This window comes from Chelon labrosus, assembly GCF_963514085.1.
Source record: "Chelon labrosus genome assembly, chromosome: 15".
NCBI lineage: Eukaryota > Metazoa > Chordata > Actinopteri > Mugiliformes > Mugilidae > Chelon > Chelon labrosus.
In genome coordinates this window covers 6,473,330-6,488,320 of record NC_140348.1, presented here as the reverse complement: position 1 = coordinate 6,488,320, position 14,991 = coordinate 6,473,330, and the positions used below count along the sequence as shown (strand labels likewise).

Genomic DNA, 14,991 nt, shown 5'->3' with positions numbered 1-14,991 from the left:
AACCCCCCCGTCCCAAAGCTTTTTATCTGTCTCCTCACTCTGTTCTTTTATTCATCATTCTATTTCTTTTCCTAGGAGGGAAGCACTGTTGGTGGAGGTCTAAATGCCCTGAAGGGGATGGAGAGATTTCAGGTGTCAGGGGAGAGAGGGGAAGAGTCAGCGAGGGATGTGAATAATAGATCAGAAAGGGGAAAGAGAAAGTGGGAAAGAGTCACGGGGAGAGAATGGGGGAGACATTAAGCGTGGGAGAGAAAGAGAGGTGAATAGAGAGAAAGGAACAGGTATAAAGGAGGCATCAAAAGGACGGCGTCAGATAGAGAGGAAGCCAGAGAGATTCATGGGAGTGTGAAAGAGGAAGGAGGGATAGATAATTTTCTTGAAGGGCAAGAGTGACAGGAAAACACACATCTGTAAGAGTCGTGCATGTATGTGTCCACCTATCTGCTCATCCATCCATCTATCCATCTGTTCCTCCCTCTTTCCATCTCCTTTCCTGCCTGCAGTGTGGTCAGGAGCTGTTGCATAAGACAGCGATTCATCTTTTATTGAGATGGGGAGGCTTCTATAAATAAGTCTACCTTGTTCTCTGGAGTTTCAAAGCTCAACCTGTGATCCAGCTAAAAATAACCAAAGGATCCCCACAATAACAACAACAACAACAAGTCAAATGTACTGTACAAGCACACAGGGCTCCACTTCAGTTTTCTTAGAACTGATTTACAAGGGAGGGTTTTATAATTAATTATAATGTACACTGGTTTAAGATTAGTAGTATTTATCTCCTACTTTATGTACGTATAGATATTTTAATATGTCCATACATGTGTACCGGGCCTGAAGATTTTAATTACCTCTATATATTTACATTTTCAGGAACAATGCAATACTATATGCTAATACAGTAATACTAATACTAATCTATATTTATAAGTGCAGGCTTTATGCACTTTTAAAAGACTGACCGACATTTAATGTGCGTTATGTATTTCATATGTTTTATAAGGATGGCTACAAGGCAGTCATTTATTATTTCTGTGTTTGAAATCACTTTTTTTGTGCCTGCATACAACCCTCCTTTAAAAAAAGTACTTTTTACTTTAGTACTTCAATTTGTTATAATATAAAGTTGTACTATGTAATAAAAAATGTTATCCAGCTTATAGTAAACACAGAGGTGTATCACTATGTGGCATTTAGTATAACTATACTTAAACTCCACAGAAATATAAGTACATTTGCTTTAAATTTCACATATACACTCACTTGCCAAAACATTAGGTACACCAGTGAAAACAAAATGCATTCATGACTGTTATCTACATGTTGAAACAGCATCATAAAGGTGTTAATTCAACTGTATGATCATTTAGGAGGTTTGTGTTGCTGTTAAACTCAGTTGAATTAAAAAAAAAAAAAAGGATTATTTAGCCTAGCCTACTGACTAAAATGGGGTTGTCAAAATAATAGAAACAACACAATACCATTTAATTGTACTTCAGACTGCAGCCTTTAAAATGAAAACTCACATATTTAAAACAGATGCTGAATACCATAACCTTCATGAAGCTAAGAGCGTAGTGCAGGACTGTTACATTAGAATCCATTCGTTTTCACTAGTGTGCCTAATAAACTGGCAAGTGAGTGTATATCCCTGTAATCTTTTAACATATAATTTGATTTAACAATTTTTACTTAAAAAAAAAAATACTCATTAGCAAATGAATAAATGTGGAGCTTTTTGCTTGTAGTTGTGAAATACTGAAGATATTAAACATATTCCATGTAATATTAAAGGACTATTTTGTTGTCTCGAGCATGATTCCCAGATGAATATTCGTCACATTGCAATAAAGGAATCACAATTATTGTCGTTCAAGAACAACACACTCCCAGTATCTGCACAACAAATATCACTTGATGCCAGGAGACAAATTGGAGCACAAAAACAAAATGTTAAAAAGGAGGAAGAGACGTGTTCCTTACCTGAGCAGATCAATTTCATCAGCATGAACCCCTGTTCACTGTGTTTCCTACTGGCACATCTCAACAGGCAGGAAGCCAACTTCAACTGCTTTCTACCGCACAGCGCTGCTATATATGCAACTACAAAGACGGGGAGAGAGAGAAAGACGGCATATTAGTGAGAAGAAATGTGGCACAGGCCGAAGGAGAGCCGCGAGAGAAAACAAACAGTAGGCGGGTGGATGGCGAACGAGAGAAACAAATGAAAGAAAGTGAGAGAAGCTGTGTTCTTTTACAGGGAGAGAGAGGGAGAGAAGGAGGGAGGGAGCAGAGACTGATGTACGAGTCACAACCTCCAAGCCCGGCTGTTTATAAAGCCCCGGGCAGTGTGTGTATACGTGTGTGCAGGTGTGTTTGTGTGTGTGTGAGGCAGTCAAGCGGCTGCCCACGTCAACCTGTGAGTGTATATACGTGTGTGTGTGTGTGTTTCTATGTGCATGTTCATTGCTCTTTCCGGAACATGGCCACAGGGTTGAAATGTTCCAATCAATACGTGGACCAAACACACGCACACACACCCTCAAATACTTACACGCAAATACTACTACTTTAATACAGTTTTAATATGAAGATATATTAAATTATAAACAAACTTAATGTGTAAATAAGACTCAACTGATCAATTTAGTACTATTTAGTAGTATTTTAAACCAGCATTTCTTTCTTTCTTCATTCTTACTTTTCCAAGTTCTCTGGGAATAAAGCCATCTATTGCTGCTCCCTTTTATCTGCAACACACTCTAAAATGGTGTCAGGAAATTCTGATTCTCATGTTCTTGTTGTTTTTGTTGTTTTTCTAACCACAGTTCGTCTTATAGATTACGCAATGCAGGATTTACACTGACTTCAGGCCAAAGTCTAGCATTAATCAGTGCTTGGACCTCCTCCATCTTTCTTTACACCCTGCCCTCCCTCTGCATATGATGTTGCTCCTCTGACGCCACCAGACAATGCTGAAACAATTATTAAAACTGTTCAGAGTTTACTAGGGGCAGACTCTCTTATCTTGGAGGATTTTAAAGCTCTAAGGTGCATTTTTATCGTTTAATCATGTCTTCTAATGAGCATCTCTGTTGTCTCAAAGTGTCTGCAAGCAACAGATGTAGGTTTTAAACGCCTGCTAACATGCTGCATACAGCATCTTGTATATAGTACAGGCTTGAATTGGATGAACGCCTTCCAACTTGTGAAACACATCGTCACTGTCAAGTCAAAGCGATGAGATGCATCACAGCATTTCCTCTAATTGTGTTACATCATTGCACAAACAGGTGATTGTGATCCTTCACTTCCGGTCCACAGACAGTGAGTGTGTACAGGAGCAAGAGTGCGTGCGCATTTGTGACTCATGAACCTACGATCCATTCTGCATCGGTGTTACGTAACTGTCCTCGCTCACACAGACAGATATTACAGACAACACGCTCTGGCAGCTACACTCTCTCCTCTTCTCTCCCTCACACACACACACACACAAATGGGGATGTTCTCACCCCAGTCTTGTACTATTATGCGCTCATGTGCGTGTGTGTCATTGTGTGTGTGTGCGAGAGAGAACAGAATTCACAGGATTTGTGTCAACTCCAACCCAACAGCCGATGCAACGGAGAAATCGCTACAGTAAGAGGAGTGAGTGAAAGAGGGAAACGCACAACAGGCTGCTGTTGCTAAATCACACGAAATATCAGCAAAATGTTACAGTCTGAAGTTTGTGTGGCAACTGGTGACTTCAACAAAACCCTGAGTTTGGGAGAATACAAAGCATGATTTAAAACAAAAACAAAAACAAAAACATATCTATTCTTATCCGTTTGGCATTTAGAGTTGACTGTGATATATTTTTTAATGCGACGGTTGTTTACCAAAGCAGAAATAACCTATATGTTTTGCAATTTGAGCATTTCTGTGTTAACTATTTGAAAATGAAAAAAAAAAAAAATCTGCAAGTACAGCTGAAGTACAGTTTCACACATAAGGATGAACTTTGCGGCAGGCCTTCGACAAACTTTCAGGAAATCTAACTTTAAAAGCCGATTAGTGTCATCATAGACTGAGTTTGAATCAGTGTCGCTATCAGAGTGTCTCTATTAGCTGCAAGGAAGGAAAAGAAAAAAGAAACAAAATCAAGTGCTCATCACATAAGATCCATGATAATTTAATATAAAAAAAAGCATAATTACTGATAATTTAATATAATGTGCAAGTAAGAAGAAATGCAGATATGGCTTTTATTGACTTGATTTCAGTTTTAAATTGGAAATTATATCATTCATTTCTCTACAGAGCTGAGCTGCTCATAGCTGCCAATGCAAGACAACTGCCAATTTCTCCAAAAGTCCTTAGAGAGAGGTGGTTGGAGATGAAAGGCTCGTGAAAACCCTAACTGGACAGGCTAACTAGGGAATACAGTACAGATTTAAAATAAGAAACCACATGATTTTTGTTACTGTATGCATGTAAGTATTTCTCTAGGACTGCACTTTTTAAAATGGCTTAGACAACTGCAACATATGTCAAAAAACAGATGACACTGAAATGAGAATAATTACTGTCCCCCAACTGTAATGATAAAGAAAATAGAACTGATGTTTTAGAGAGTTGTCACAAGACAGTACCTAGAACATATTTCTAAGGTGTTGCATCCATGCTTGTAGCAAAACACCTCGAGACTGTGAGCAGCTTGTAATACTCCCAAGATTAGACCAAAGCAGGCAATGATAGGGAAAGAAAAGAAAAGCGAGAGTGAGGGACAGGACCGGTTAGAGAAAGAGAAACTGAGGGAATCAGGTTTTGCCTGTAGCCACAGCAGCACTCCATCATTTCTTCATCTCTCTTTCTGGTGTTCCCTCTCTCTGATGCTCTCTCTCTGTCCCTCTCTCCCTCCTCTCATCCATCTCCTCCCCGCTCTCTCTGACAGTCTATTTGGCCCACACAGCCCTGTCATCCATTCAGCCTGTCAGTCCTGGCAACGGCACCAATCTCGCAGCGACCCGCGTTTGTAGCCGGGGCGCGCAGGACCCGTGGTTAGAGCGTCCGCGCCGTCGCTAAATGCCCATGAGTTCAGTTTCCATGACGGCTGGGTCATAGAGTAGACCCCACAGTGGGAGGATCAGAGGTTCTGTCCCTGTGCAACAGAGTGTTCATTCTTCTTCTCAAGGTTTTTAGGCAATCTGTGATCAGTGCTCTGATTGTATTTAAGTGTCTTTTGTGTTCAAATAAAGTCCTGTTTATTGTGAAGAGCTTTTCACCTTGGCTCATATGGAGTCTTGACTTTAAGATGTAGACAAGGTGAACACAAGCATGACATTTTTAATCAATTGCCATGGTAACTACATCATTTATTCATCTATTTCTATTTTAAATTCCATTCAATTTAAATTGTGTGCACAACAGACGTATGGTCAAAGTTTAATAAAAAAAAATAATCCGTTTAGATGGTTTGTGGAAGGCATCGCTGCCTGTGTTATATTTACTTTTCATTCATTTTAAAGAACACCAATTCTTCATTCTCACTAATGATTTTGGTGAAAAAAAAAGATTGAACAAATTAGATAATCATGTGTTTAGGAGATTGCTTGTAATTCTGTGTTAATTATTCCTTGGTTTGTTGCATTTCCAAAACCTCCAGGATCCAATATGCACCATTTACACTCGATCAGTACAGAATGAAACCAACCTGTGGCCTCACAAGCTAAAAAAAAACAAAAAAACTTCTCTGAATCACACTGTATTCAGTACGATCCCAGTTTATCGTTGCTATTGAAAGTTCCAGTGTAAGTGTCAGGCTAAAGTCAAAGGGCTTTTAGTGGCATTGACCTTCATAGCTGAGTGGAAGGATGCACCAGTTAGATAACCCATGGCAGGGCTTTAATATCCTCAGGGGAACCGGTGCTAAGAACTGCATCCAGTCCGGACACTGTGAGGCTCTTCAGATCAAGCCGTCAACCACGGTCACAGAAAAAGTCACACGCATTAAAACTAGAGCTAAGCCTTTTAACACGAGGACAACACACACTTTCACTGCAACAAGGGAATTTCAGTTTTTTTTTGTTGTTGCTGTTTTATCTGGTTTTTGTCATCCAGTTCATGTGTTCTATTTGCATCTTGACCCATGTGGTTTTATAAAGGCCTCTGCACATATGTGGATTTTCACCTAAATCTATATAAATCTACAATAATTCATTAATGCATTGCATGCAGGGTGATGTGAGTGATAGCATTTGGCCAGCATTCCTCTCTGTTACAGTAGGTGCAGGGTTGTAAGGCTACTGTACTTCACAGCTGAAACAGAGGAGTTAAAGTGTGTGGGAGGAAAGCCTGGGAGGAGAGCTGATCAAGAGAGAGAGAGAGAGAGAGATGAGCATATCCAAAAAATCTCTGTTACACGCCTACAATACTCCTATAGGGACCTCCAGTGAGTTTGTGGTGGTCGGAAGGAAAACTTCTTATGTTTAATTAGCACCTACACTGTGTATTTTGTGTAGTGATACTGATTTAGTGCTTTTGTTTCCTCCTTGCATCACATGGTGAATCAAACTGTGGACGTCTGATGAGTTATTTCACACACGTCCAAGCATCCTCTGATCCTTCATGTCCTCCGTGGAAGCGTCTGCATTTGTCATGTTTTCTCACTGATTTATTCAGGTTGTTGCTCTAACTAATTTAAATAAATCAGCGGGAGAAGAAGAAATGGGGATGCTGTACAAGGTAAAAATCAGTCATGCAACAATTCAGGAGTCAACAAGCCCTGCACTGGAAAATTTGTGAAATTAAAACGTATCGAGTATGAAAGTAAAAATGCAAAAGTATGATAATCAAACTGTACTTTAAATATCAGTAATTTGGGACTTTATTAGGCAGAAAAATCAGTTATGGAATTAATACCAAGCATGCACTAAGCAGTATTATCCTTTTGTAGAAGGTCAGGGTAAAGATAATTGTATACAGGTTATTTCGGTATCTGTAAAAATGCATCATAAGCAAGTTGTGTGTTTCATCTTATACCGTTTATGTGGCTGCCTTATACAATACACTTACAGTCACTTGCCAGTTCATTAGGTACACCAGTGAAGACCAGTGTATTTTGATATAAGCAGCCCTGCACTACATCTTATCTTCATGATTGTAATAATATTCAGTTTATGTTGAGAGTAGCATCAGAAAGGTGGTCATTTAATGTACGTTCATTTTGGAGCTTGTTGTTTGTGCTGCTGTATTGAACTGTAGTCAATTCCACACTAAAATGCTTCAGCTACTCAAAATAACAAAAACATGTGTAGGTACAACACAGTACAATTTAGCAGTACTACTGACCACAGCCACCAGAATGAAAACACAGTTGAATCAACAGCTCTCTGAGTCTCGCAACTCTGATGAAGATAAGCTTTTGTGCAGGTTTGTTACATTGGAATGCATTCGTTTTCACTAGCGTACCCAATGGACTGGCAAGTGGATGTGTAATACAGTATAATGTGCCACTGGAATGACGTGGGGTGGCAAAATAGAAACGCTCAAATACAAACAGACTCAAAAAGAAACTCAGTTGAGTAAATGTGCAGTTGTAAATCATCCTCTTCTGTCCACTTACTGGAATATAGCATGGTATGATTCAGTGGGAAGAGGAGGTCAACCTAAACTTACTACAGCACAGCCTCACCTCCCTATGACTTCCTGGTCTACAGTAGTGTTGTAGTCTCTTTAGGATGATCATCAGAGAGAGAGCGAGAGGGAGGAGAGTTTATGGGTGAGGAGAAACAGAGGGATTAGCTTCTTACCTGCAAAGATGTAAGAAAATGTGTGAGGAGTCCTTCCATCAGCTCCTTAATGTCGCCTCTCATCACTGACAGCAACAGCAACAACATCCCAGTTTCCTCACCCAGTCCGAGGGGTCCTCTCTCTCTCTCTCTCTCTCTCTCTCTCTCTCTCTCTGTCTGTCTCTCTCTCCGGGGACTTGGCCCACCTCCTCAGAATAGCGCTTCGTTAAACTCTCTGTGATACCCGAGATTTACCCGCACGACGATGAACAGTGATCAAACAAGCGCTCCTATCGTCCGAGCATCCTCCTTCCGCGCAGCCTTCCGTCCTCAAAACCCAAACGTCCTCACCATCAACACTGTCAGCGTCCTCCGATCCCGCAGAGCTCTATGTCCCTCCTTCCCCTACGACCTTTCTTCCGTCGATAGCGCCACAGTCTTCATTAGACTACCTCTCGTGTTGTTTTCTCGTCCGCATCCTCTACCTCCTCCTCGTCCGACTCTGTCCTCTGTTGTGTTCGTGTCTCTGTCCCGTGGCTCTGCAGCCCAGTAAGTGTGTCATGCCTGGGAAGAGAAGCGCATCATCCAGGGCAGGAATATGCCGACAGTCTGACTGCCAGCGAGGAAATCCTTCACCAGAAGCACTCTGCAGAGATGCTCTGATACATTTGGGCTAATAAAAAGATTTAAAGTGCAGAAATAACCTCAGAGCTACAAGTATCTTTTAGAATATAACCACACAATAACATCTAATGCAAATACTAAATCGGTTAATGATGCCAGGAATCTCTGCACATGCCAATTATGGGGAATAATAGTTTAGTCACACCCTGACAAACAGATTGTGACCTGAAGGTGGCCGAAAAGCTGCTTGATCCAACTGCAGGTCAGACTTTGGAGGGCTTCCAGGAGTGAATGTCAAGAAGGGTTTTCCTGTAAAAGAGACTTTAAGACGATCCTGAATAAATAAAAGTACGGCATGTCTAGTTTAGTCATGTGATTGCATTTGCAGCAAACATTTTTGCACAAAGCCATGCAAAGACCTGACCAAAACTCCATCCAATCCCCAGTGGGGATTGAGGTTTTGGACTTAAGCAGATAAATGCCAGGTTTTAAATTCCAGTGGAAAGTTTTCCTAGAAGAGAGGCAGTTGTGGCACCATGTTAATGTCAGTAGTTATAGGTGAACTCTTTAAATGACCAAACACTTTAGATTTTTAAGGCTATGCACTGGACAAATGACCTCCTCAACCCGTCCGGGGTGCAGGACAGAGACAGCACCTTGTGACTGAATGAGCTTCTCTGCCTGTCTATGGTGTCGTGTAGGGGGTGGTGGACATTATTCATGATGGACCGAGAGTCATACAAAGTATATGTTAGCTGACCAGTCCAGTTTGTGATCCAGCTGTAGACCCAGGTACTTATACAGTAGGTCTGATTATAGGCCACATACACACAGTATGTATGTATGTGGTAAGCCTACACACAGTATATCTGCACATTCAGCACGTACCATATTACCTTTGAGATCTGCTCCATTACGTTGTTTATCCTGTTTTTGACAACTTAATATTTCCCTTGGGTGGCACAGTGGAGTGGTGGTTAGCACTGGTGCCTCACATCAAGAAGGTTCTGGGTTCAAATCCAGGCTGACAGGGGCCTTTCTGTGTGGAGTTTGCATGTTCTCCCTGTGTCTACGTGGGTTCTCTCCGGGTACTCCAGCTTCCTCCCACCATCCAAAGACATGCTGGTTAGGTTCATTGCTGTATCTAAATTGGCCGTAGGTGTGAGTGTGAATGGTTGTCTGTCTCTCTGTGTTAGCCCTGAGATAGACTGGAGACCTGTCCAGGGTGTACCCCGCCTCTCGGGATGAATCACTTTTTCCCTTGCCTTCTTATTTGTTTTCATTGGTGATTTCTGCAACCCAGTTAGAAAGTTAGAAGTTAGTCTTCTTAGAGTTCGACTAGTTTCTGCTTTCACATGCCAAGTTTTGTGTCATACTTTTGGGTCCTTTAATTTGAGACGTGACACTGCTTGCTTTTGGGATTAAAGATTCCTATATGCCTTGGTTACTTAAGTCACTTCAAGATACACTGGTATTTTATATCAGTCTTGAGAGACATCCAGTGCTTTTCCTGCAATACATTTCAAAGTGAAATCCTGTTTCCAAATATTCTAATGTATTCCTGTTTCTCATAAATGTCAAAGAGAAAATGGATGGAGGAGTTATCCAATATCCAGTTTCTTCAGTTCTTCAGCAAGTTTCTGTTTTGGTTATTTTTATGCTGAATAAACTCAAAATGAGCACACTTCATTTTACTACCAAAACTTTTTTTTTCTTCTTCTTCTTGTAATTAAATGTGAAATGAACCCAGAGGTTTATGAGTGCCTCCCCAGTCACTGCTGCAGAGCAAACAGTGCTGAGATGTCCCGCAACATTCATTATGTCAAAAGATTTGAAATGAAAAAGCAGACATTTCCTGGTTTGACATGTTTGCCAGGTTAAATAAATGATTTAATCTTATATTAGTTATTGTTCAAAAGCAAAATGAATCAGCAAAGAAGAATGTGTTTTTTTAAATTGGCCATAAAATTAACCACAATGCATGCAAATGCAAATGATGGAGACTGTACTTTACACTTTTGACCACAGTGTGGAGACAGAGTACTGTGTTTTATACAGAGCCAGATTCCAGTTCTGGTTGTGCTGTTCTTTCTCCCTGTTAGTTAATCATTTTGCACACAGATTAAGCATTTCAGAGTTGTTTTTTTTAATGGAATTTTAAGCCATATATTAAAACTTCCTCTCAGACTTGTAACAAAAAAACTCTTGATCTAATGTTCACCTTTCACTGTGCTGCAGTGCCTTTCTTCCATTTTGTCAAGATAAAATAATATTTTTAGGTATATGCCATTTTAGATTTGATGCATAATTGAAGACATATTTAATGTTAATTAATATAAGATCACATGCATAAATCCACAGTAGTGAGTAGAGAGTAAACACACCTCACAACAAATTGAAGAAATGTTGTGTTCAAAACATGATTGGGGTCAACACATAAGTTGTTTTGCGTTCAGTTAAGGTGCATGGCTCCTGTGGACTTTAACGGTTCTATACTGTCCAAGATTCTTTAAATGGGTATCAGTAAGACAAAAACAAAGAGGGGCAAACAGAGTGAATGGGAGGATGAGGAAAAGGAAAATCCTCCTTTTCTCATTGTGAAGTATTTACTGCTCACAGACAGGACGTTAGTTATTGTTGAAATCAGCCTTCGTGTATACCTTCTACTTTACACCGCTACAGAGTAAAATTCATTCAGTGTTGTAGAGAAAAATATCTCCCAGAGGATAACTCACCAGATTTGTATGTCTTTCTTTTTTTTTTTAAAGCCAGACAAGGAACCACAGCACGTCTGTGGATTCTGCAGCTATGAGATGTTGGACATGAGCAGTGTCTACATCTGCAACAGCTCCCACTTTTGTGTGTTTTGAACTCAGGTTTATTTGTCAGTGTGTCAGCGGGATGTTTGATGCAGCTCTGCTTTTGTGATGGTTGACTGCAGTGCTTTTTAGACCGGGAATGAGGACCAGGCCCGTTTCCAGTGGGCATCCATATGGGAGGGGTACTTGTACATTTGAGTAATCCTGCTCGACCATGACATACACGCAGGAAACTGAACCCGCAAATCTGGCAATGCCATGTTCTATCTACTTAGACCCTTTTTTGTTTTTGCTGTGACAAAGGCAACGACACATCTGCTCTACGGACCAAAAGTGACCCAAATGCAAATGCTGGCACACACATCACAAGGCCAGAACCTGTTTGTGCAACAGTGTTTAGTCTGTGTACACCACAGTGAAATATTTGCGCAGGCAACCAAAAGAAAACAGCTTTCTCCTTCTGCTATGACAATAGAGACAGACCTTTTTATTTATGAGATTTTATCGAAAGATGTCGGCAAGGAGACAAATTGGCAGCTTTCAGAAACAACATCAGTTTGTCTGTGACAATGGGAGACATTCTTCACGTTGAATTGGACGGGGAGAGCGTCTGATTGAGCTGAATTTAGGTTTTAAACCCTCCATTACGTATTGGAAACCTGGATTCTTGTTAAAGCCCAGTGACATTTATTCATGTAACTGTAACATTTGCTGGGTTTCCAGAGAACCCAAATACCATACGTCAGGTGTAATGAGCCATATGAAATGATCCAAGACAAGACATTTAGGTTTTTGCATGCATTTCACCCTCTTCATGTAACATTTCTCCGCTGTGTTCAAAATAATAAGTCTTCCCTTTGATCTTGGTTTCCCTCAAAGTTCCCTGTAAATAGCGTGAATCATTTTGTTATGGCTGCAGAATCACATTAAGGAGAAAATTCAAGGTGATTTGTTCATGATTATTTTCTCTTTATTTTCCCCATGATTCATTTGAGATCCTGGGATCACAGTTTTGAGGGTTCAAACAATGCTTAGGTGTATACTAGCATCTGTAATGAATGACCAAAGGGTCTGTGGGCTTTGGAATGATAGCAGTGCATGAATTTATTCCCTTCCTCATATGTGATAACATCTGTCTGTTTCTGCCCTCCGGGTTTATTTTGGAAGAACTACATCTGTTAACCAAAATGTTTCAAAGCTAAAGCCTCATGTTTCTTCATGCACTAACAATTCTGAGTTAAAACTTATGGCACATACACTGATATTGTATGGCAGTGGATGATTATTGGATGATATAAACCTAAAATGTTAATCTCTGCAGAAAATCTTGGAAGACATCCCTGGAAAACCCTGAACATGTAACATACCTTCATACAGAATGATGTGATGCAATGTGCACAGGTACCTGGGTCACTCTCATATTCACATTCTGTTCTGTCTTTCATGCTAGCAGACGATCATAAATGCTCCTGACAAGACGCAGAGTCTTCTCTAACGGGATTACATGCTGTAGTCATGTAAACAGCAACCCGTATCAACTCCTTTTGCATGTAAACATATACTGCAGCCCACTTCAGAATTCAGACTTTCTTTGATCAGGCTTCAAAGGATTACACATTTTCAGTCAGCATGTAATCGTATTCAAGGATAAAGCCTTACTTTTAACAGTCTAGCTTTGCAGTTTAGCACGTTTAGCATGCGGCTGCCGGGTAGTCCGGTCCGGTCCTTGCCGCAAGTAGACCAAAGTTGAGCTGAGGTGGAGCGAGGAGTAAAGATGAGATGGAAGTGCCACTCTCTTCTCCTGATCAGCATCTTTTTTTTTTTTCCTTTCAGTGTCCCCTCTTCTTGCAGACATCTGTCACATCTCCCAGCTATCCTCCTCGCCTGAATAACTGATGACAGAGTGGATTTTTTGGTGTCGGTGCAGCACACGGGTCACAGTGAAAGCTATTTAAAAGCATCCCTGTTCCTCATTAGGTTGTATTAGAGAGTGGCATCATAGAGGAAATATCAGCAGATTGGAAGAATGTTGGAAATGGTGGCTCATTGTAAGTTTGCCCCATTTTACAGTCCCTTCTAAATGCCCTCGCTCTCTGTATGGTTAAAATGTGAGTTGGAATGGAGTGTTCTTACCAGAAAAATGACAGACCTTCCTCAAAGGATAAACGTAGGGAGACATAGGGAGGGTATAGTCATATATATCGTTTTGTCAGACAAATAAGCTATTCTCATGTTTTTGTTAAAGGTTTTGTTAGGTTTTGTTTTGTTGCTCTTATCTACTGGTTAGTGTGCATATCTCAACATGCATGTAGCATTACCATGAACAAAGCCTGAAGGTGTACGCACACCTGGTCCTATTTTAAAGCATGATTTCTCACCCTGATAAAAAAATAAATAAAAAATTTAAATAAAATTAAAAAAATCATCTTGAGTTTTAAAAGTGTGAGTGTATGTGCTTGTACACTCAGCCAAGTCTCATATGGTCATGATCACATATATGGAGGCCTCACCCCCAAATCCATAGTCCCCCATACAATAATAAAACTACACAAACCTGTGGTGAATTTACACTTCGGTTAAAAAAAGAGAAAAACGCAGGATATCCTTCAACTCACATCTGATCTCATGTCAAAGATCAGCGTGAAGGAGATCAGAGCTTCCCTCGCGTGGCCCCACGAAGTAAAACATTTGACATAATTTACAACAAAGGAAAAGATCTGATCTCACACTGTGAGCAAACCCGTATGCACATTTTTTATTTTTTCACATCCATGTCCACACTTAAATGAAAATCTGCTACAAATTACATAGCTGACCCAAAACATGTTTCAGGGGAGGGAGGGGGGTTATATCAGCAAATTTCACTGTCTCCTTTTATGGGGCTGAGGGCCATTTTTCACTATAAAATGGGATGATCTCATCTCTCAAACTTTAAAACCCAGATCCCTGAAAATGCTTTCATATCATAACTCTGCCATGTATGTTCTCTTTTTGATTTGCCCTTATTGTTCTTCATCAGCTTCAGAGTAGCTGGCCCCAGACTGATCTGTCGTACATGCCATACATTAAAATACACAAAACCGTATTTAAGTGTTTATTTTTTATTCTACACTTACAAAAATGTCAGGTAATAAAAAGTAGTTGCTATACACATTACAAACAATATAGAAAATTGTGTTCACTGTCAAAAAATGAATTACAGTTCTTCTTTTTTTTTAAAAGAATAAAGGCACATGTTGCTCCCTTGTAGATCCCTAATGTATTTACACAAGAAAAGAAAATCGCATGTGGCTGCTATTTGCTATTTGTTTGACACTCATTTCTGTGTATGTACATGGGTACAGTCACAATCACAAGCACGCAAACACACACAAGGGGACGCACAAGCAGAAAGTCACGTGTTCGCTTGGGCAGCCATTCATGCATCAGAGCAGTATTTTCTTTTGTTTAAAATGAACCTTGTTGTTTTCTTTTTACAGCAATAAAACATGTCAAGTTTAAAATCCTTTAAATACAGTAATTTAGGCCAAAAATAAACAATGTGAGGCCAGAGAAAAGTCACCATTAGGCACATTTTTTTTTCTATGCACTCAAGAATCTGCAGAACAAAACACTGTTTAAAACCAGCATACATATACATAGGGGGTTATTATTGTTTGTTTTCTTGACATAAATTTGAACAATATTTTTGTGCCACCCTGAGAGATTTATTTTCATTGGCTGAATCCAAGGTGAATTATTTTATAAAGGTGACCAGTGGTGTCACACAAACA

The 14,991-nt window shown here is 40.0% G+C and overlaps 1 protein-coding gene across 1 annotated transcript in view; it reads right to left on the bottom strand.

Annotated features, from left to right (window-relative positions):
• bean1 (brain expressed, associated with NEDD4, 1) overlaps positions 1 to 2,494 on the bottom strand; it is a 32,268-nt gene extending 29,774 nt beyond the window's left edge. Inside the window, exon 1 of the mRNA XM_084561499.1 lies at positions 1,984 to 2,494. Coding sequence (XP_084417625.1) covers positions 1,984 to 2,008 — 25 coding nt within the window. The 5' untranslated portion in view covers positions 2,009 to 2,494. The remainder of the gene's footprint in view (positions 1 to 1,983) is intronic.
• Between the last annotated feature and the right edge of the window lie 12,497 nt (positions 2,495 to 14,991).